Consider the following 20945-nt stretch of genomic DNA (forward strand, 5'->3'; position numbering starts at 1 on the left):
GTGTGTCCTCTGTGGCCTCCCTGATGTCCCTGGCTTGGGTGCTAGCCTCCTATCACAAGCTTCTTCGGGACTCTAGGGACGACAAGAAGAGTATGAGCTACAGAGGGGCCCTCATCCATGTCTTCTGGCGCATCTTCACCATCTCATCCCGAGTTATTTCTTTTGCTCTCTTTGCTTCCATCTTCCAGCTCTACTTTGGGATCTTTGTAGTGGTCCATTGGTGTGCCATGGCTTTCTGGATCATCCATGGTGGGACAGATTTCTGCATGTCTAAGTGGGAGGAGATCCTCTTCAACATGGTGGTAGGGATTGTGTACATTTTCTGCTGGTTTAATGTCAAGGAAGGGCGGACTCGATACAGAATGTTTGCGTATTACACGGTAGTCCTGACGGAGAACGCTGCCTTGACGCTCCTTTGGTATTTTTACAGAGATCCTGACACTACTGACTCATATGCCGTGCCAGCACTGTGTTGTGTCTTTCTTAGCTTTGCTGCTGGGATAGCTTTGATGCTGTTATATTATGGTGTGCTGCATCCCATGGGGCCAAGAGCTAAGATCTTTGCCAGCTCCTGTTGCGCCGAGCTGCTCTGGGGCATTCCTTTGCCCCCTGATGTTGAGCCCATGGCACCCCAAACCCCTGGGTACCGGGGGGCCCAGGCTACGCCCACCAGAGCGGTCACGGAGCAACAGGAGGAACTCACAGCTGACACTTGCTTGCCCGTTTTCCAGGTGAGAGCAATGGTACCATCTACTCCATCTGGGCGACCCTACCCCCCCGAGGGGCCTCTCATTAAGATTGACATCCCGAGAAAGAGATATCCTGCATGGGATGCTCATTTTGTAGACAGGAGGTTAAGAAGAACTATCAACATCCTCCAGTATGTCACCCCCACAGCTGTAGGTATTAGGTATAGAGATGGACCTCTCTTATATGAGTTGCTACAATATGAATCTTCACTTTAAAGCTCCTTAAAGCAAAAGTAAAAGAGGGGACCTTATTTTTGTTTACGGTAAACACAGATCATGAAACAAACACAAACCTTCAGATAAGCTTTCTTTCTGGTTGCTGTATGTATAAAAAAAAAAAAAAAGATATTCTCTATGTTTTGTAAGTAAAAACAAAAAGAAAAACTTTTCTTTTGTTTTTTACACACAAGAAACAGTATTTCAACTTCCACACCTAGGATTCACAGGTGGAGAAGGAGGCATCTCCACATCAGTTTTATACCGTACACCAAGTGTAGAACATTATTTATGGGATTGGTGCTGATTGAAAAATAAAAAAACAAACAAACAAACCTACAACTGCCTTATGCCCTTAGGTGCTGAGTTTCATTAAGTACTGTCACCTTTCTCATGCAAAACTCTTTGATGATTATATGCCAGGAAAAAGAAAAAAAACACAACTGAAATACAAACCTTAAAATTAATAATAATAATAATAACAACAATAAAAAAGAGAGAAATGTATGAAAAAAAATCACATTGATCTTATTGGATTTAGCATTAAAAAAACAAATGTCTAAAGATAAGAAAGCAAAGCTACCCCCATTGGAGTTTGATTTTTCAAAAGGCTGAAAGACAATATCAGGTCTGTAACTGTTTGGCAGTGCATTTATAACACCATTTGGCCAAGCCTGCGCACCTTGACCAAGTCACGTTATAAATGTGGTCCCACCGTGTAACCCTTTTCCTCGTGTAAACGGGCCATGCGTAATGGTCGGTTTGCACGGGATTAATATGGCAATGCAGTATCTGATCTTGTTTTGAACAATTGCACATGCATAAGCACCACTGGCTTCAGTGGAGTAAATAACAACCGCCTGAGCCCAGAATGAGGCCTGCCACGTTGATTTCTGGAAAATAAGAAATCTGCAAACGTTGAAATTATATACCAAAAATGCTATACTAAAGTACATTTACACATATCTAATAACTATTTCAGTAATAATAAAACTCAGCATAGTAGCAAAAAGCGAGTCAATTTAAAGGCACAATACTTGATCAGTGACTGGCAAAATAATTTGACCTACTGTATCATTTTAAGGCTGTGAAAGGCATACATGTATTATTTGTAATCTCGTGTAAGACCTGTCACGTCTCATTCAGTGCGAGCCTTAAAGTGATTGTAAAGCATCCTTCGTTTCATTTTTGGGTTTTTGGGTTTTGATTTTTTTTGTTTTGTTTTGTTTTTTAAGGAAAACAAAATCTGAAAATCGGTATTAAAAAAAAACACAAACAAACAACAACATAAAAAAAAAACAACAAACTTCTTCAAACGGTAATAACCTGTAAACTGACTCAACGTCTTGAGATGATTTGGTGCTTTGTATTTTTGTTGATGTTGTTGTTGTGATTTAGCTGAGAATTCTTCAACTCGGTACATGTGGGGAACTGCTGATAAACTGTCTCGTGTCACCCTCGACTGTAAGTACATGGCAAGAAAGAACACCACAGGAAATTCAAGAGCATAGCGAGAGCATCGTGATTTAGCTTAGCCTTCTCACCGCAAGGAGATTCTGCCACCTCCGATAATGGCAAAGCGTAGACGGTCGCCTGCCAAGGGTCGCGTGGTTGTCTTGACATTTCCAAATAACCCGCTCGCTGTCTGAACATTCGCATCTCTCGACTTCTGTTTCTGTGCTGGAATCTCTGTTTCGAGTTAAATCACAGGGTTGTGTCTATCTAACACCCTTTTCCTTTTCAAGAGTATTGCTCCTTTAAAGGAATATTCCCATTTCAGGGCATCTTTTCAATCCCACCGTCCCTCTGCTTTGGAGGGGAAAAACAACAACAACAAAAATGATATTTTTAAGTGAATACTGTAGTATTTTCTGTGTGTAATTGCAATTTTTTATTCCAGAAATACTGTAACTGTCTAGGGTGCAAAACTCCCATGCTGACCTATTCTGAAAAGGTCAGCACGGGGGGATATTTTTTAATTATGATTATGATTTTTTTTAATTTGATGAATCAGTTGTTTTTAATTATAATAGCATTTAAAGAAACTAGTACAAATTTTATATAACAGTTTAACGAAGCTGAATGCTTTCTTCGCCTGAATATACCTGAAGAGAAACATTTTTTTCAATCAGTAATGCTTTGCAGTGTTCTGAGAAAAATGTAGGTTTTTTTTTCAGTTGTGTCATTTTGTTATGTAAAGAAAACTTTTAACTTGTGTCTGTCCCTTTTAAGGAGGGCAGGACTCATTCACTCCAAACTATAGACACACGGCAAAGTTTATTAAAAGCCAAATTGTCGCTGGTACTGTAATTCCCAGTCAAACTCCATTTCAGGCAAATGTTTCTGGGCTCTGATTACAACCAACACAATGGTCACATTTTCAGGCAAAGGGAGGTATTTCATCTCGTCATCCCCTACCTAAATTCCCAATCCCTTGTTTATTGTGCACACATATATCCGTATATGCACCTATGCATATCTGTGAAAAGCTTTCATTTCCTTTCTCTGTTGTCCGTGTCCCTTAACCAGTCCCCTCTCAAGTGTCCTACTAACATGTCGCCCTGTTCCTTCCCTAATCAGTATGCTGTCTCCATCAAAAGAGGTAATTTGTGAAGTGAACTTGCCATCCTCAGCTGCTGAGCAATTTTGCACCACTGTCGTACAAAGACAAGGGTGCCCATCCTCTGGCAACCAGCCTGTATTTCTCCTCCCAAGACTTCACTTGGTTCTTTTTCTGCAAGGATTCACCCTTCATGCTGACGTACATTTACTCTGATCTGCTCCCCTGAGCCTCACACCCTGCGTGAAGACTCTCTTTAGTCCTTCCGTGAAGAGGTCTCATCTACACAACCAACTTTTCATTGGCAAAAGCATGAGAAAGGAATGGATGGGCCAACCACTGCACTGTTCCTTGGGGACATTTCCTCCAGAAGACGGCATCCTCATTTCAAAAAGCACCAGGAGAAGGTCCCCTTCCGTGAGTGCGTCAACCGAGAAGTCTGGTTTGGAGATGTGAGCCTCCTGAACAGCCAGACCTGCCTCTTTGCACCAGGACAGTGAAATGAGTCAACGAGCCAAGGCAACTCTCCCTGGGAGTCGAGGAGGAGACCCTTCAGCGCTGCCTGACCTTCTCGTGAGCATCTGCAGCCTGCCTTCCCTCAGGAACGGGACCCTCGCTCCACAGCACCACACTGACAGCCGTCCTCTCCCACCGCAGGAGCGGAGGGGCAAAACACTCTAGAAGTGACCTTACCTCTCAACGCAGTGCTAATTTCTCACAGCCAAACCAGCTTGACTAAGGGCTTGACACATCTCTGCTCCGAAGTCCTCCTTCTTCCTGGCTCGTAGTACGGATGACAACGAAGGCAGGTACCTCCTCCGTGTGTTAAGACTGTTTCATTTTCCGTGTCACATAAACTTTCTGCCTCTGCTACTCGTCCTCGCTTTCAGTGATCCCCACTGGCATCTTGATTTAGCAAAAGATTTCCAGTGAGGGCCTGTCCCAAAGCTGGAGAACTATTTCCCTCTGAAAGACTTCAATACAGCCTTAACATAAAGCTCTGCCACCACACCCAGCGAGTCCATGGTGTTCGGTTTGGGGTGGTGACCATTTCCTCTAGAGATTATCTGCCAAAAAGCGCCTTTTGCCAAGCCAAAAGCATGGGGAGCAAAACTGCCCCCAGCTCCTTATTCGTAGCAATCCCAATGCTGAGAGTCTTGTCGTTGCCTTTTTTTTTTTGCCTTTTTTTACTTTTTTTTTTTTTTTTTTTTTTTTTTTGCCTGTGGGGTCAGTTTGGTTTTTGCTGTGCACTCTGGCAGGGTGGTCAGTCACTTGCTTTGGTTGCACCGGGTTTTTAACTCCCCGCCTTCTCTCTGGTAGGTTTGTTATGTCATGTCCCACCTTCTTGCCAGAAGACACTGCATGAGGGGTTTTTTGAACTGTCATGGAAAAGGTTGAGGCCATAATTATTCACATCACAAGCTCAGCGGGCGACTTCTCTGGGATGTTTGTGCTGCCGAATTCACCCTGGGAACATCTAAATCAGCCACCCACGCCATGCCAGCGCAAACCAGGGCACAAGGGCTCCACCACCCCCGCTGTTAAAGTGCTCAAACCCTCCCTGGCATGGTTTTGACCCACTCCAGCGAGCCCTGGGCTTGGGCACAGCTTGCACAGGCATTGACACTTGCCAAAGACCATCCCCAGCTGGCAGCTTGGATGCGGCCGCTCTGTTTTGGGGTGAAGTTTAGTAGTACGGACGTGGCCAGCACAGTTGACTTCATGGCCAGAATGGATCCTGGCAGTGCTTATTTTGCTAATAAAGATTTATCTGTATGCAACAGACCGGGATTCAGGATTTGGTGGAGTACATCAGCTCTGGCCTGGCATACTTCTATTTTCTGCCCAGTTCAATGGACAAAGTATTTTTAGTTCTCTGTGTTCTTTTTGCTGAGCTTTTTTTCTTTCGCAAACAGCATCACTTATATTGTGCTGATGTCAACCCATCCCTCCCTCCTGCCATCCATGTCAGATGGCTGGCATGCTTAGTTTGGGAGTGTTATACATCTGCAGGCAGTTAACATGGAGGCATGAATGGTTCAGACCAGACCAAGTCAACAACGGAAATACAAGAATTACAAGGTCCCTGACCATGCCTTTGTCATGCTTTGCCACCCACACGAGATGTTTTTCATGCAAAGCACATCCAACCTGGACGGGAGAAGAGGAGCCAATGCGGTGCAATTGCCAGTGGAAAGTGCAAGTAAGCCACCGATTTCAAGAGTAAATATATATTTTTCAGTGTTTTGGATGGGAGCTAATTGTCTGCTTCATCCTGTCCTTTTCTGCACCTGCCAAAAATCAGTAGCCATTTGCATGTATTTGTATTTAAAGCTGACTAGATGAAATGGGACAAAATTGCTTTCAAGCTTTAGTCAGTGGGCTGCTAAAATCTGGCTGATGGTGCTCACGAGGGGAGTGGTGCTATTGACTTTCAGAGAGCGATCGTCCCTTGCCCTTCAGCTATATTTTCATACACACAAGATTCACTTCACAATTTATCCCTGCTCCTCACCCCTACACAGAAATGCATGAAGCATCTGTCGCCCATACACCTGCAGCATGAGCAAACCTCCTGAAGAAAATGTGGTCTGAGGTTCCTCCAGCATGATTTCATAGAAGCTCAGAGGTGCTTTGAAAAGGAAAACTTACTACTGTGCATTTGCAAAACCTTTTAGTGCCTGCTTGCTGGGCAGCGTGGGCAAGAGACAATTTGGAAGCTGCCAGAGTCAGTAAAAAATTGTAGAGACAGGCTTTTCTAGGATCTTTTCTTCTGTTACTGGGTTAGCTTTTCTCTGGATTCTGTTCAGATCAAATGTGGTCATGCAAAAACAAAAAGCAACAACAACAACAAAACCCACGCAAAAGAAGGTCCATGCCAATCCCCATAGAAGACAAGGCAGAGGATATTTGCTGGTAGGCATGATGTGAACTCAGTTGTGCACCCTTTGCTTGTTGAAGCTTGCATGTTGTTGTTACTTTAGCAGTTGTCTAAAGCCCTGGGGCTTTGAGGATGGTAGTTTCCCAGGGTTGTGATTGCTGTTTTTATTTTTCCTTGGAGCTCAGGTGTATTCTGGTGCAGAGAATCTCAGCCTGGTTTGAATGAGAAGATGTGAGGCTATCCCAAATAGACGTGGGCAAACCTTTCACTGTGTGCAGAACGCATTCCCAGACCTTTGGGTACCGCTAGAGATTGTCGCAATCTGCTTCTTTCTCCATGAGCTCGTTCAGAATCACTTCATTGTTCTGTTCTGTTTGAACCTGGAAATAACGGTATGGGGACTTTTTTTCTGCTGTGGTGTGATGTGAAGAAAGGGAGAACCCTTCCTGCTGAGCTAGATATTGCCTGAGTTCAACCCTCGTTCCTTACTTGAAGCTCAGGCTGTAGGATAAAATGAGATGGCAGATTGCTGCATATGTTCCACGGGCTATTCACCAACGAGGAGGGAAGCAACTGGTGACAATTAAAATAAATCTGTGTAAGCAATCTGGACTTTAATATAAATTTAAACATACATGCAACCCAATTGGAAAGGGTAAAAATGAATGATGATGATAAAGTAATGTGGACTATTGTTTCCTGCTGTATATTTTAAAACAAAACCAACCAAAAAAACACTGCAACTAAAAGGCATTTCAAGCAGACAAAACTGATTTGAGAGCGTAAACTTTCCCCCTCTTTGGGACACATGCAGCAAGGTAACTGTTTGAAAACCAGGCACTGTTGTACACGGGGTTATTTGGATTTTTGCATGGCTGGGTTTGTCAGATGGTCTTTTTATAGCGAGCGTAGCAAGAGGCCGCGATCGAAAGCTCATTGCAGATTTCTGGGTGACGGGACTCCTGGGTTTCAGCCCCAGCTCTGCCACGACGTTGCTGTGTAACCTTGGGCAAGTGATCTAACCTTTCTGTGCCTACCGTTTACCCATCTGTACATGGGTATAATAATATTTACCTACCTCACAGGGGTGTTGTGAGGCTTAAGCAAATGCGTGCAAGAGGTGCTGGAGTTGCGCCGTGATGTTTTCATTCTTGCTGGGTTTGTGCTGTTATCAGGAATGAGCAGTAGAGGGGTTGGTTACAACACGTGGAGGGAAATCTCGCTGGTCTGTGCATGTGTCGAGAAAGTGATCTTAAGTCTTTTCTTTCCCCAAAAGCAAGGAATGGAGAAAACTTCTGTGCGCCAACTGAATAGCCTTGCTTTCCCAGTCAGATCTAATAGCATTGTTTGCAGTATGGTTTTCTAACCCAGCAGGTGACCTTTCCCTTCTCCTTTCTGTTTCTGGAAACTTGAAACTAAAGATCACAAAAGTATTTCTGAACCGAACAGATTACTGATGAATACTTGAATTTCTTTAAAAGTTGCTCTCATCAGCCACGGTTAAAGTGCACTAATCTTTCAGTCATCAGCTTCCACCTGAATACAGTGAAAAATTTGCTCACGCTGTTTTGGAATAGCCTGGACCTTGCTTGGGAGGCTGGTATACTGTTTGCTAAGGACTCTTGTAGGCACGGGAAAACTAGAGTCGCAACTGATAAACACGTGAAAAACCTTTTGTTCTTTTTGGTTTTGCCTTTATGTTTCCTGACTGCCTAGGACAGCACAATAATCGCAGTTTACTTGGTCGTATAGTAGCTTTTTTCGGATGGTTTCCTTATGTGAAGGGTGAAGGTGGGTTGTGAGAGGATAATCTAGAGTCAACGGTGCTCACACGCGGCTCTTCTTCAAGCACCCGCTTCCCTGGAGAAAACCTGGGCCATGTCCAGAAAGACTAGGCCAGACCTACCTTCAGTGTCCTTCCTCAGGCAAAACCCCTTTTCACCAGCAGGAGTTTTGGCTGATGATGTGTCCGTCAATGTGGATTCACCCCTGGTTTAACCCCCAAATGCTCGGGTGAAACCCAGGGTAATTCTCGCTAGAGTGAGGGAAGGGGTCCTGGTCATTGCTCCAGGTATCGCCAGCGGTCATCTAATTCAGAAGGGAAAAAAGCATGCGACAGAAAGCCTTTTATTTATTTATTTATTTATCCTTTAAAATTATTACTATTTTTTCTTGTCTAAGTGTCCTGACCATCATATAATCTTTTCTTTTTTTTTGAAATGCAGCGTGAGGCAAGACTTCCTGCCCCCTTTTCGCAAGGCGTTTTGAAGCCTGCTCGTGCAGTCCTTATGCAGGCAAAAAACCCTGGGGTTTGGTGTTGGGCCTCTCTTGCTCTCCTGAGTAAGAACCGTGAAATCAGGCCTATTCCAGATAACCAGGCAGCCTTTCAGGGGGCCGTCTTCTTCACTTAACCCAAGACCTGCCTTGCATGGAGCCAGAACGAAGCTAGGAAACCCTCCTCCTCTTCCACCTCTGTCTCAGTCTGCCGCCTCTCTTCCTTGTCCCTCTCCTGTACCACCATGGGGAGATTGGTCAAAGTCTTCTGGCTCCATGGGCCGGGCTCTTCCACATGGCTAGCCATGCAGCCACGTATCTTCCCTCCGGGGCAGGGCACGTTCAGAAGCCCTCTTCTCGCAGATGGGCCTCTTGACACGTGCAGCGGCTTGGGGTCTGCTCCTTCCCCGTTCATCTCCCCAGCCATTTCTTTTCCCTGTTTTAAGCACTTCAGCTCAGTGCTTCTGGGTTGTTTTTACTGCTTCTGTTCAAAAAAAAAAAATAAAAATAAAAGATTGAAGCTGGAAAAAAATCACAGCAATGTAACTCCTTCGGTGCTATGCTAACTGCTTTGTTCTACCCAACCAAATGCTGGCCAACATACAGATCATCCCTCTTTGTCCTAAGAAGCACCACACATCCGTGTCTTGAACAGGGATGGACGGAGAGGGGTGAGAGAGGGCAAGAGCGGTTCGGAAAGAGATGAAAGTCTTATGTGTATCTAGTAGAAAAAAAAAAAAACTGAAAAAAAAAAAAGATGTAAATGCAGACTGCTTTCAAAGCTAATTGTCGCCCACCTCGTGGAAGTAAATAGGATAAATAGGATACAGCCTTTAAGGTATTGAGGGCATTATATATATATATATGTATGTATATATATAAGAAAATAAAAAAAAAAAATCACCGTATCAATAAATCGCCCTTTAATTTTCCTGAAAATGCACTACTCGACAGTAAACCCACCTGGCTGTCTTTGCAGCCAGCTGTTTTATTTCGAGCCGCTCCAGCAGCAATGGCTATTTCAACTGCAAAGGTCAAAAGTCAGGAGGGGAGAGAGAGCTCCTCCTGCTGTGTGTTGGGTCTGAGCTGGAGCGGGTGGCTATGAATTTTCGGGATTAAAGGGACTAGTCGGCGTGTATGCCTCTGTCTATATACACAGTCCTGTGGAAATATAGACAGGTATACATGCCATGTTACTGCAGCAGTATATATGTTTTAATATATATGAATACATTGCAAATCCCAAAGGGCTTTTCAAGATGAGGAAGGTGGTTTCTGGTGCGAGCTGCTAGCAGTTTGGGGATTGCAGGGAGGGTTGTAATAAATGTTCCTAGTACGGTTTCTTAAAAGTGAAAACAGGGCCAAAATCCATCAGAAGCTTAAGGGCCTGCCGGGGAAATGCTGTACCAACTGATCTTCCTCTTTTTAAGGACTTTGGAAGCCAAAATCAGACCAAAAATTATGGCCAAGTGCAGTGTCAGTAAAATCAGAAAAGCTCCACTGATGTCCTCGTACTCCCCATCCCCAAAACATTCACTTCTACTGGTGCCAGGGGAGCCCGGACTGGGCATTACTGGCCCTACTGGGCTTTCCTTAACCCGTGATAACAGACTTTTTGTTTGAGCTCGTGGCTTTTTTTTTAAGATCAAACAGGTCTTGGACAAAATCAGGAGTTTCTTTCCAAGCGGAACCATCTGAGTTTGGCAAACCTGTGACCTATGCAGGGGTTCCCGTAGTGTCTGGGCCTTGCTGGCTTCCCCTGCCACCAGTAACAGCACGGCAGTGGGAAGAGGCAGCAAACCAGGTCCTCCTTTGTGGGGACCAGACCCCCGAATCTGATTTCAAGCCCTTAGGATTCAAATGCCAGCTGCCACCCAAAGGGAATGATGATTGTTTTCTCTCCAGATGTCATCCTCATCCACCAGTCACAAGAACAAGGAGCTCATATTATCCCGTGTTTGCCAATAAAACCCACTGCCAGAGCCCCCCTCCCTCAAACCCAGCTGAACACCACCTGCACGCCACCCCCGTCTTCCCTCTCCTTTCTTCCACCTTAAAAGCAAACACTGTTATTTCCCAAGTAACGAAGATCCAGGACAAATGCCAGATGATTACACCTGCAATCTGTTCGCTTTAGGATTTTATTTCAGTTTCAGAGGGCATATGAGTACACACAGAGACGTACGCCCGCAGAAATTTCGCTAGTCTGAAGCTGAAGCCACTTGACTTCAGTGGACTTGCTCTGAGCTGACACTGCTGAAGGAGAAACCACGCACCAAGTGTCCCCCAGGGTCACCCCCAAATTACTGGAGTTTCACGTTGTCCTGTATAATCTGGTGGTTTTTTTTTTCAACAAATACTGAAAACTGGGTGTCAGTCAGCAAATTTATGATGGATAAGTAGTAGGGGAAGTGTACTGGTTCTCACTTATCCATAGAACTCTTAGTGCTACTCCACTAACTAAACAAGCCTTAAATTGGGTGTAATTGCAGCCATTTGGAGGAGAGCTGCGATGCATGTTTCCTAATAGTGTCGAAGAAGGTATCACAGCCAAATCCCATGGCCCCGTCTTCTCTGTGTAGGGAGAGTGAGAGGGAAGAGATTTTACATCAAACATCAACGTTTGCCATTAGCTATAAAATGTGCCCTCTATCAGAAAAAAAAACTCAATGATTTTGACTAATGGTTCAGCTCTCCCAACTGTTTTACCATTCCAGCCTTTTGTTCCGATGGGAATGGGAAGTAGTTTCAGACGTGTTTAAATCACGCAGGGAAGGGCTCTTTCACATCTAGGTCTGGTGACTTCCATTTGTGTCATCGGGCCAGGTTCAGACCATTCCACTAACAGCGATGTGATTCCCTGGTGTGAAACCAGTATGAGATAAGAGCAGGGGTGAGGCCCATGCATGATATCCCATGTATTGCTTAATGCTGATGTACTTGGAGAAAGCCTTTCACCATGGCCCAGTCCTGGGAGCAGTTCCCCTGAGAACAGGAGTTCCACGGAAAGCCTAGATATTTTGGAGGTTTTTAAGATTTCTTGATTGCAGAGAAATATCATCACTTTGATGTGGTTTTTTTTGGATGGACTGTGGTATACAGAAGGTAAAATAATGGTGCCTGAAGATCTATATTCTCTTTCCATCTCTGCTACTGGCTGTTGGGTAGGAAAACCAAGGAGATTTTAGGGATGCCTCAGCTGATGCCTACCTGCCCTGCCTGAATTCCCTAGTAACATTGGTTTGTGTTCCAGGGAATGTGATACGGGAATGGTCGGGCTGTTGGCTGGCTCCCATCACCATCCCCACCTCCAGCCCTGGATCTCTGCCATACTTGCCCCATGCATTGCAGCAAAGCTCTAAAGATCCTCGCCTGCCCTACGGAAGTGTTGGAAAGACAGGCTGCTTAACACTTCTGGCAAAGCTCTTGAGCACCTTCTGATTGAAAGGAATTCTCTAAGTTCATGGTGTCTTCTAAAATTAGCTTTCATCCTAGGAGCACTTTTGATTAGTGAATTTTGATAGTACTGGAAAATTGGCACAGCCATGGAGAATAGCACAATTTAAATACTTATATTTCAGAAGTGCCAGTTTTCCCCATAAACATTGAAATTTGACTAATCATTGCTGGAACTCTTTGTTAGCATTCAAAACCTGGAAAACATTCTTGTGCTTGATTCCTCAGACAAACCTTATTCAAGGAGCACAAATTCCCAAATCACCCCAAAAAGAGAAGCTGTTAAAGCAGGACACCTGGGTTCTTCTAATGCTTTAGCAGTGTAATAAACTGTAAGCACTGAATATTGCCCATCCGTCTTGCAGTCAGTGCACTGGGACCACAGCCAGGATTAGTACCCCTGAAGTGGGGGTACTAACATCCGAAGTGTTGTAGGGCTGCAGTGTTCATGCTGGGCAGAGCAGGTCAAAGCAATGCAGCAAGTCCCCTTGTCCATCTCCACGCAGCCTGGCAGAGACAGAGAGGGAGGCTGATTGTATTTGGGCTGTTACAAGGAGCGTAAGATGCCACGCTAAGCTTTTCTCCATCCTCTGAAATGCTTTGCTCTCCCTTAGGAAAGCAGCCGTGGAAGTCAGCTGAGAAGCCATGGATTTACTACAGTCCTGTTTGGGCATGGAGTCGGAGAAAGCAGAGGTGGAAAGAGCATGTGGGTCATCAGGCACACCCCCAGGAGCCACATCCCTGCATCTCTTTGTTCCCCTAAATCCTGTCTAGTTGGAAATGATCCAAAGAAGGGCCTTGTTAACCCCAGACTCTCTTGATACGACACATTAAACAGAAATGGTGGTCTAAGCTTTCCTAGTAAGAAAGTTTTTGTTTTGTTTTGTTGTTGCTTTGTTTTGATTCTAGTTTTGCTAACTAAGCTTGAAACTCGGTCATGCCCATGCCTTGAATTTTGCCTTATTAACCAAACTCAGCCCATTCTGGACCCAGGTCATTCATCCGAAGCTGTCCTTCCAGTGCCGTTTGACCCAGCTGCGGCTTGCAGATGAGGAAGCCCATCCACAGATAGCTCCTTTACCCCCCCCGTGGTGGCATTTCAGCGCAACTCCCAGTTCCCGGCAAGCTGCACATGTGGCATTTGGGAGATAGAAGGAGCTCCCTGCTCTCAGCTGGCCACAAGAAGCAGCCGAGGGCAGCCCTGACCCTCGTCTTGCATTCCCCCGGAGCTTGGTGGCCGTCTGGATCTAGGCAATGCCACGGGGAGCGGGGTCAGGCTGCTGCCCGAAAAGCTGCTTAGATGGTGGCTTAGATGGGCTGGGCTGACAGGTGTCAACAGGGTGCAAAACTGGTGCTATTAACTCGGCAGAGTGCCTGCCAGTCTCTTTTTCTTTCTTGATCACCCAGCAATTACCTTACGCGTGGGTTTATAGGCACTCTGTAGTGACTTCTCTTTTCCCAGGAGGGCTCTCGGTAGGCAGTCTGTCTTGTTCCCCAGCTCTTCCTCTAATTCCTACATCTCGGAGGGCAAGGTGGGCACGTGCGTGGGCTTCCGTGCGAATTCATGAGCAAAAGGAACAGAGCGAGGGCCAGCCAGAAAGCTCCCTGCAATCCGGGGATTCACTGAGTGAGGAGGGGATGAGAAGCACGGGATAAGACTCGAGAAAACCCTACATGCGGATTTTGATCTCTGTCTCAATCCAACGGGACTTCGGTACATCCGCTGAGACTGCTGCCTGTGGCCGGGACAGTTTTGTCTCCGGGCTCCCGGGGAGTGACAGATTGAGATATTCAGGGCAGGGCTCTGCGGAGGGATGAGATCAGACTCGCTGAGTGCCTTCGACTTCCTCTTGCTCTAGTGGAAGCTGAAGGCATCCAGCACATCCCAGGAGGCAGCCCACGTCAGGCTGTGCCCTGTTCCTCGTACATTATGTTTTGAGCGTCACCGTACATCAGTGTGAGCATCCTGAACGTGGCAAGATGTGGTCTTTTTAATTTAGGAAAGCTGTTGAAAAGTGTCCAAAGTGCTAGATAAGAGCTCGCAAGATCAACGTGCTTGTTAAAAAGACCAAATTCTGGCCTCCTTTTCACCAAGGCACCGGGCACCCTGTACGAACCCCGCTATTTTTTAAGGGATCGCCCTCTTTTTTCTGCCATCAGCAAGACCAGAATTTGGCCTGGCCCCACCTGCCCTCGTTAACTCCAGAAGCCCTTTATTTGTTGACAACGGTGATGTTAGGGCAGTGACATTTCAATTCCCCAAACCTCGTGGTGCCTTTTCTTGTGGTGCTTACCCTTCACAGAGCTTCAGTCAAGGCAACCACTCAACATCGAACAGCAATGCCAGTACTTCTCCGTATCACGTGCCAGTGCAGTAACAGAATTTAATGTATACATATATAAATATAGATAGATAGATAGATATATTGCTATTGTTATAATTATATATATATAATTGAGGTTCTGATGCCGCTGTATGGGGAATGGACCATTCCTCTGCAGGATTACACACAGCTCGAGTGAAACCAACAGCTCAACGTCCTGTCAAGGGTTGCGACCTGGGCAAGGAGCTTCTCTCGCGCGCGTTCCTTCTCCAGCTCCTTTCTCGCCTCCTGCCCATCTCCTCCCTGCTGCCAGGATCCGTTCTGCACCGCAGCAATTTCTCACAATTGCTGGGGCAGTTGCCCCGTGGCGACACCGTCCTCCCGCTGCAGGACAGGGAGATGTCCCCTTGCTGCGAGAGAAGGACGGTGTAGCGGACGGGGCAGTATCCTGGGGCCGTGGCTTTGCTTTTTCTGTTGCACCAAGGGGATACAAACCTCCAGCTCGCAAGCGGTGTTTTCCCACTTTGGGAAAGCTGGCCGCCCTGCCCGCTGGTGAGCATCCCCATCTCCTCTTCCTGAGCAAGAAACCCACTCGGTGCATTATTTTTTTCCAGTTCGGATGCTCTGTTTCCCACACTGCTCCGGTGACGGGGAGGAGGGAGGCTGGCAAACGCCGTTTGCTTTGCTCATGACAGTAGTTCTGCCTGACTTTGGGGGGGACTTTTTTTGTCAAGGGACTGCTGGGTTGGGTCAATCATCACCTTGTCGTTACCTATTGTATTGCTGAACCTAAGGGCCCGTTTCGGATGGAACAGATGTTGGTTGAGTGAAGGTATTTTCTACTAAAGGGAACAACACCAATAATACTGTAAAAGGTGCTAGAATCAAACCTCATTTTATATACTTTGGTTCTTAGAGAAAAAAACAAATACACAGAATTCTTCCTGTGCAGCCTTACTGTAGATTGTTATAACCAACTCTTTATCCAAAAAAAAAAAAAAAAACAAAAAAAAAAGTGAAAAGGTTAAAAAAGGACAAAAATGAAGCGATCCTGTATAAAGTGTAACAAATATGACTTTCCTATATAAATGTAAATGATCAGACGTATATTAAAATGCACTTGAGGCAGGCAGCAAGCATGAAAAGCTTTTGAAGCAGCTTTTTTAATGCGCAACACCTGTCTTTTTTTGTTTGGCTGGTGCAAGAGGGAATGTGCCAAGGCATTTTTATTTCCTTTTAATTCTGGTCATGATTTTGGGGGGAAAAGGAAAGAGGGTTGGGAGGGTGGGAGGTTTAGCTAACAAGCAAACCTGGAATATTCATCTCAAATAATTTTTGTGGTGTGGGGGTTAGTTTATGACACTGAGGACTGTGTTTGGACTCAGTTCCTTTCTCAAATGCTTTTGAAAGCTTTGTTGCCTGCCCCAGGTGCTGAGTATAACTCTTACCTCAAGAACACTTACAAAAAAAGTCAATTGTTTTTTTCCCATCTCTGGAAAAATCAAACAAATGACAACAACAAAAAGAAAAAGAATTGAAAAAGCAAACAACCAGCAGTGAATGAAGTAATGAAAATAAAAAAGAATGAAGTCAAAGCAGAGGTTTGGTGATCAAACCAAGCCATTCTGGTGCTTTTCCCCTTTTTATGTTGCTAAAGATCAAAATTACATGAGATGGGCTAGGACAAGTTTGTGGTCTTAGGATGTAGCAAAAAATGTATTAAAAAAGAATACACATTTGCATGGAAAAAACTCTGATGGAGCATTTAAAGAATGGCTGTTTCAATGTCAGACGTTTAATGTTAGCATGTGTGTGTGCTGTATATAATACCTTTCCATGTGTGACATGTACAGTTGACTGAGGAAAAAAAAATACGTATGGAACCGAACAAAAATAATAATCAAATGCTATTTTATCAGATGATGCACTTTTTCACCTTGATGAGAAGCCACTGTTCACAACTATGCAATCTTCCAGTTTCTCTCTCTCTCTCTTCTCTCCAACCTCAAATTTCCCAACTATTTTCCATAACCTAAACCGTTTTTTCTTTTGTACAAAGAAACACAAAAAGTTCCAAACTCTGGTTCAAGGTGAGAGTGCTACTGTGACTTTTCTCAAACGATAAGAGCTAACAAACAGACAAACAAAAGGGGTTTGGTTTGGTTTGGTTTTTAAGAAAAAAAGGAGGTTCGGACATGACCCTCTTTATGTTCTCTAAGTGAATTGATGTTTTCTACGTGTGCCAAGCTTCTGTTGACTGTTTTTGGGTTTGGTTTTGTTTCTTGATTCATGTTCTATCTCTTGGGTTTTAGAATTGATTTATTTATTTCGTTATGTATTTCTTTTTTCTTTTTTTTTTCTTTTTAATTCTGGTTTTGTATTGTAGGTATTGGGGATGTGAAGATGAAGGTGAAATTTGGCTTAACTTCAAGTGTTTTAGTACATGTGTGTGCTATATGTATATAGTTTTCTACATAGAAAAATTTACGCGCTTTTTAACGCACTTTACGACATATATGTACAAAGTTGTCTATATAGAAAAAGTAGTGAGTGTTATCTGACCTTCAAAGAAGAGATTTTTGATTAAGAGAAATCCAGATATTTGAGTATCTCCCGCGCGCGTGTGTGTGTATTATATACTATATTATATATTATAGAAATATATAATAGCGTATGTCCATGTTAGGGTGTGTATAATATATACACGCATCCAAACACGTGACCATGCTCACCTATACCATAAAAGTAGAGGTTTTGCCTTCCTTTAAGGTTTTCAAGCTAAAATAAATAGCCTGGCTCTACTGGGTAATCTCCTTCCCTGTCCTTGGATGAAAGGTAGAAAATTGTCCTCCTTTGTTATTCCCAATGCACCATCCCCTTCTCATGGGAGAATTGTGTGCATAAACCCAGGGGGATTCCGCCTTTATAACCTTTCTTTCCTCACCCCAGTTTACCAGTGGGTGCTGAGGAGAGAGGAAACAGGTCATCCAGTGATGAGCTCAGGAAACCGAGACCACAAGACGTGGCTGCCATGTCCCTTGCCCGCCACTGACTCACCCTGCCACTTAGAGCAACATCACTCCCACTTCTCTGTGCCTGTCAGATTGGGGTTGCCGATGCTTACCAAGCCTTTAAGCACTTTGCACTCATGGTCCCTCTCTGCAAATACTGCAGGGTTCCCCTCAACACCAGTGGGAGGTGATTAGGGCCAGTTTACAGTGAGATCTTCACCATCTTACCCCCGTCCTCCATTTCTCTTCTGCTCTTGAAGCTCACCACTGCCTCACTGGTCTATGCTCTGTCCTTCATCATCTTACCATTATGTTTTAAATGAGCACCAGGGTGCATCTCCTTCCTTCCACTCAAGGTTTCCCAACCCTTGAGAGCCATGGCCAACCACGCTAAAAGACTTCAAATCCCTTTGTCAGATTCTCCTCAGCCTTGGTACCTTCAGCCACTAAAACAACTTTGAAAAGGGCAAGACCCTGGCGTGCTGCCATTACCCCGTTTTTGCTCCACATCCTGTGTGCAGATCTCATATTTCTTGGGGTAGGGCAGACGAAAACCCAATTTCAACTTCACTGCTCATTGGACATGTGATTTAGTAAAGCTCTTCCAAGTGACCAGAGGACAGCTGGGCTGGGTATCATACTCACCTCCAGATATAGAAAGGGCCCTTACTGGACCCAGCAGAAGTGGGAAGCGCAAGGGAATGGGTTTGTGGCCTCTCTTCCATGTGTGAGTGAGAACATGAGTGTCCACACTGGTCTCTAGCAGCATGGACATCTTTCAGCCAGTTGCTCATGCTTGAGTCTAAACAGGAACTTTGTGTCATCCTTCCTATTGAAGTTAAGCCCACATTTATCCAGAAAAAATATAGTAGAAAAGCTGGGGGCAGTCTTCCCATCTTGCACAACCTCATGGCTGCAGCTCTGAGCAGTCAGTTGGTTGATCTGTAGATCCAGGTGGGTTCAGAAACCTGCTGGGGGTGCTTCACATAGCTCAGTTCTCTAGAAAGCAGCATCCATATTGAAAATATTTTATCATAGGACACCTAACCCAGCCTTACATGTTACACACTGACTATTTAATGGTATAACGTAGTGCAGCTGTACTGCCTCAAAGTGTCTACATATCCACTCTTCCTGCACAAACGCAGGCTCTTCCATCTACCTGCAATGGCAAGTTTCAGGCTGTGGCTGGTGTTTGCAAGGTGCTATAGCTGTCCCTTGGACCTGACATTAGGATGCTGGGATCTGTGGATTGGGTGAATGGTTAATCCCTCACACAAATCAGACAGTGTTTTTCCCCTTATTAAAGAGGAGCATCTCATTTCCTTCCCTGAAAATGCAGCACTGAGAGGTGCCCGTCTAAAAATGAGGCCAAGAGGAGTCATCCTCTGCCACAGTTAGAGATTTGTGGTCAAGCCTTAAGGAAAAAAAAAAAAGAAAATACTTCTCTAATTGCTGGATTCTGCAAATAGAGGAAACTAGAGGGCAAGTTTGACTCAATCCATAACTGTGCAGTTAAAGTCCTTTAAGTTGGCACACTCCAGTTACTTAAAGGGAGTAAGTTGCAAAGGCTTCTCCCTTCCATGGCTCACCAAGAAAATTTATGTAAGGGAAAAAATACATGGAGGACACTTGGCAATATATTCTCCCTCTCCAGGTAATCCGGCACCTTCAAAGAAATGAAGTGAACCCACTGGAGCTAAAATAAAAGCAGACCTGTTTTCATTCAAAATAGCTTTTTGTGGAATGAAAAAAATAAACTTTTATGAGGATGTTGGCAAACAGCGGGAGAGATTTGCTTTGTGGACAAGTATAAAGCCACTTGTAGCTTTTGGGCCCTAAGAGGGAGGGTATTTCATGACCCCCTGATTGGGGATGTTTGATTAAAGTACTTTGTCTGCTGGCTCTAAAAGTGTGGGACGTAAATCCTCTAGTTTAGCCCAAAAAGCTGCATATCCAGTGAATTATCAAGATCCTTTCCATATTCAGGAGAAACAGCCAGACACCTCTGGGTAGGGATTCATCCCAGATGGTTTCCAGTTCAGATCAGTTGTATGCCCTTTAGCTGGTTACATCTAGGTGAGTTGAATCCCACCCAATGTGAGCAGGATTTACCATACTTCCAAACCATTTCCCACCATGTCTTACCATGAGACTGCACCAGAGACCTGCTCTGCAAATGAATATTCAAAGTCAGCTCCTTCAGCTCCACACTTGCTCAGCAGCCCCTGCCAAAGTGACACATACCTCCACATCGGGCAGTCCCCCCACAACTGAAGAGCATCAGGATGCAATTCAGGGTGGGACCTGCTCAAGGGAGGGGAAAATTGATTTTCTTAAGAGATTCACAGTTGGTCACTCTAAGGGTTCACAAAGAGCCTTGAAAATGAATACACAAGCCTTCTGTCCGTTTTCCTACACAATAAGGTCATTCTTTGAATAGATGAAAAACAAACAGTAAAATTTGAGCTACAACGATGACTTGTTCCTTAGATTTATACAGTGAGCTGGTAGCAATCACATGGGCTTCTTCACCTCATTAGCAATTCTTTCTGGTCAATTTTCTTAATTTTCTTTAATTTAACCACCACATTGAAAATGACATGAAAGTAAAGATCAGATTGTGGCCATTTATGGAACAGCTGGGGAATCGTACTCCTTCCAGGGCACCACTTCCTACCTTTGCAGCAAGCTTAGCAGATACGTTTGAGCAGCAGCAAATAGGCTGTCTAGTCTGGAGCTTCAAACTTTGTTTTGTCCATGTTTCACAATGAGCACATGAGATCTCCTTCCATCACTGGCAGTGTGTGGCTCCTGCATCCTGAGATACGTGGGTGCCACGCTCTTTCTTTGCTGCACTCCCACCTCATGGCTGAAGCTGGTCCAATGGCTTGAAGAAGAGCCTTCACCAACCATCCCTTGCTCAACTGCCCTTGCAGGCAATATTTACCTGTACCCAACCAGTTAAACCAACTGCTACTCATCTTCTTGTCCTTACCGCTACGGACGTGCCACATACACACCATCCTGGATTGATAGACTAAATACAAAATCCAGTAAGCCCAAGGTTATTCCAACTCCCTCCCCTGAGCTATTGGGATCCAAATTACCTGAAGAACCCCAGTGATCCAGGTGCCTTAGCAAGTCTCCTTGTAGGAGTGCAGACCAAGCAGCCAGGTCCCACCAGGTACCCACACCGGTCACACCACCGCCCGGTCACTTCAGTGGTACCATCTTTCTCGCCACGTATCTGCTCTTGTCTGAAAAGAGCAACAGAATCCATCAAGGGGCTGCCCTTCTACTGAAGCCTTGTTTTGTTGGCCATTGTCAACAAATCCAAGCTAATATTCACGAGCGTGTGTTGGTTAATGTAGCCTCAAGCATTCCCAGGGTCTGCTGCTTCCCCTTGGCCATCAAAAAGAGAGGGGAAATGGCTTATCTTTCCTTCCCTTCACTTATGTTCAGTGCCAGTAG

The 20945-nt window shown here is 44.8% G+C and overlaps 1 protein-coding gene across 1 annotated transcript in view; it reads left to right on the forward strand.

Annotated features, from left to right (window-relative positions):
• XKR6 (XK related 6) overlaps positions 1–20945 on the forward strand; it is a 188471-nt gene that overhangs the window by 149759 nt on the left and 17767 nt on the right. The window contains exon 3 of the mRNA XM_080585721.1: positions 1–20945. This exon is cut by the window's right edge and continues 17767 nt beyond it. Within this exon, the coding sequence (XP_080441847.1) occupies positions 1–965 (965 nt within the window). The 3' untranslated portion in view covers positions 966–20945.

Source organism: Anser brachyrhynchus, assembly GCF_964034855.1.
Source record: "Anser brachyrhynchus genome assembly, chromosome: 3".
Lineage (NCBI taxonomy): Eukaryota > Metazoa > Chordata > Aves > Anseriformes > Anatidae > Anser > Anser brachyrhynchus.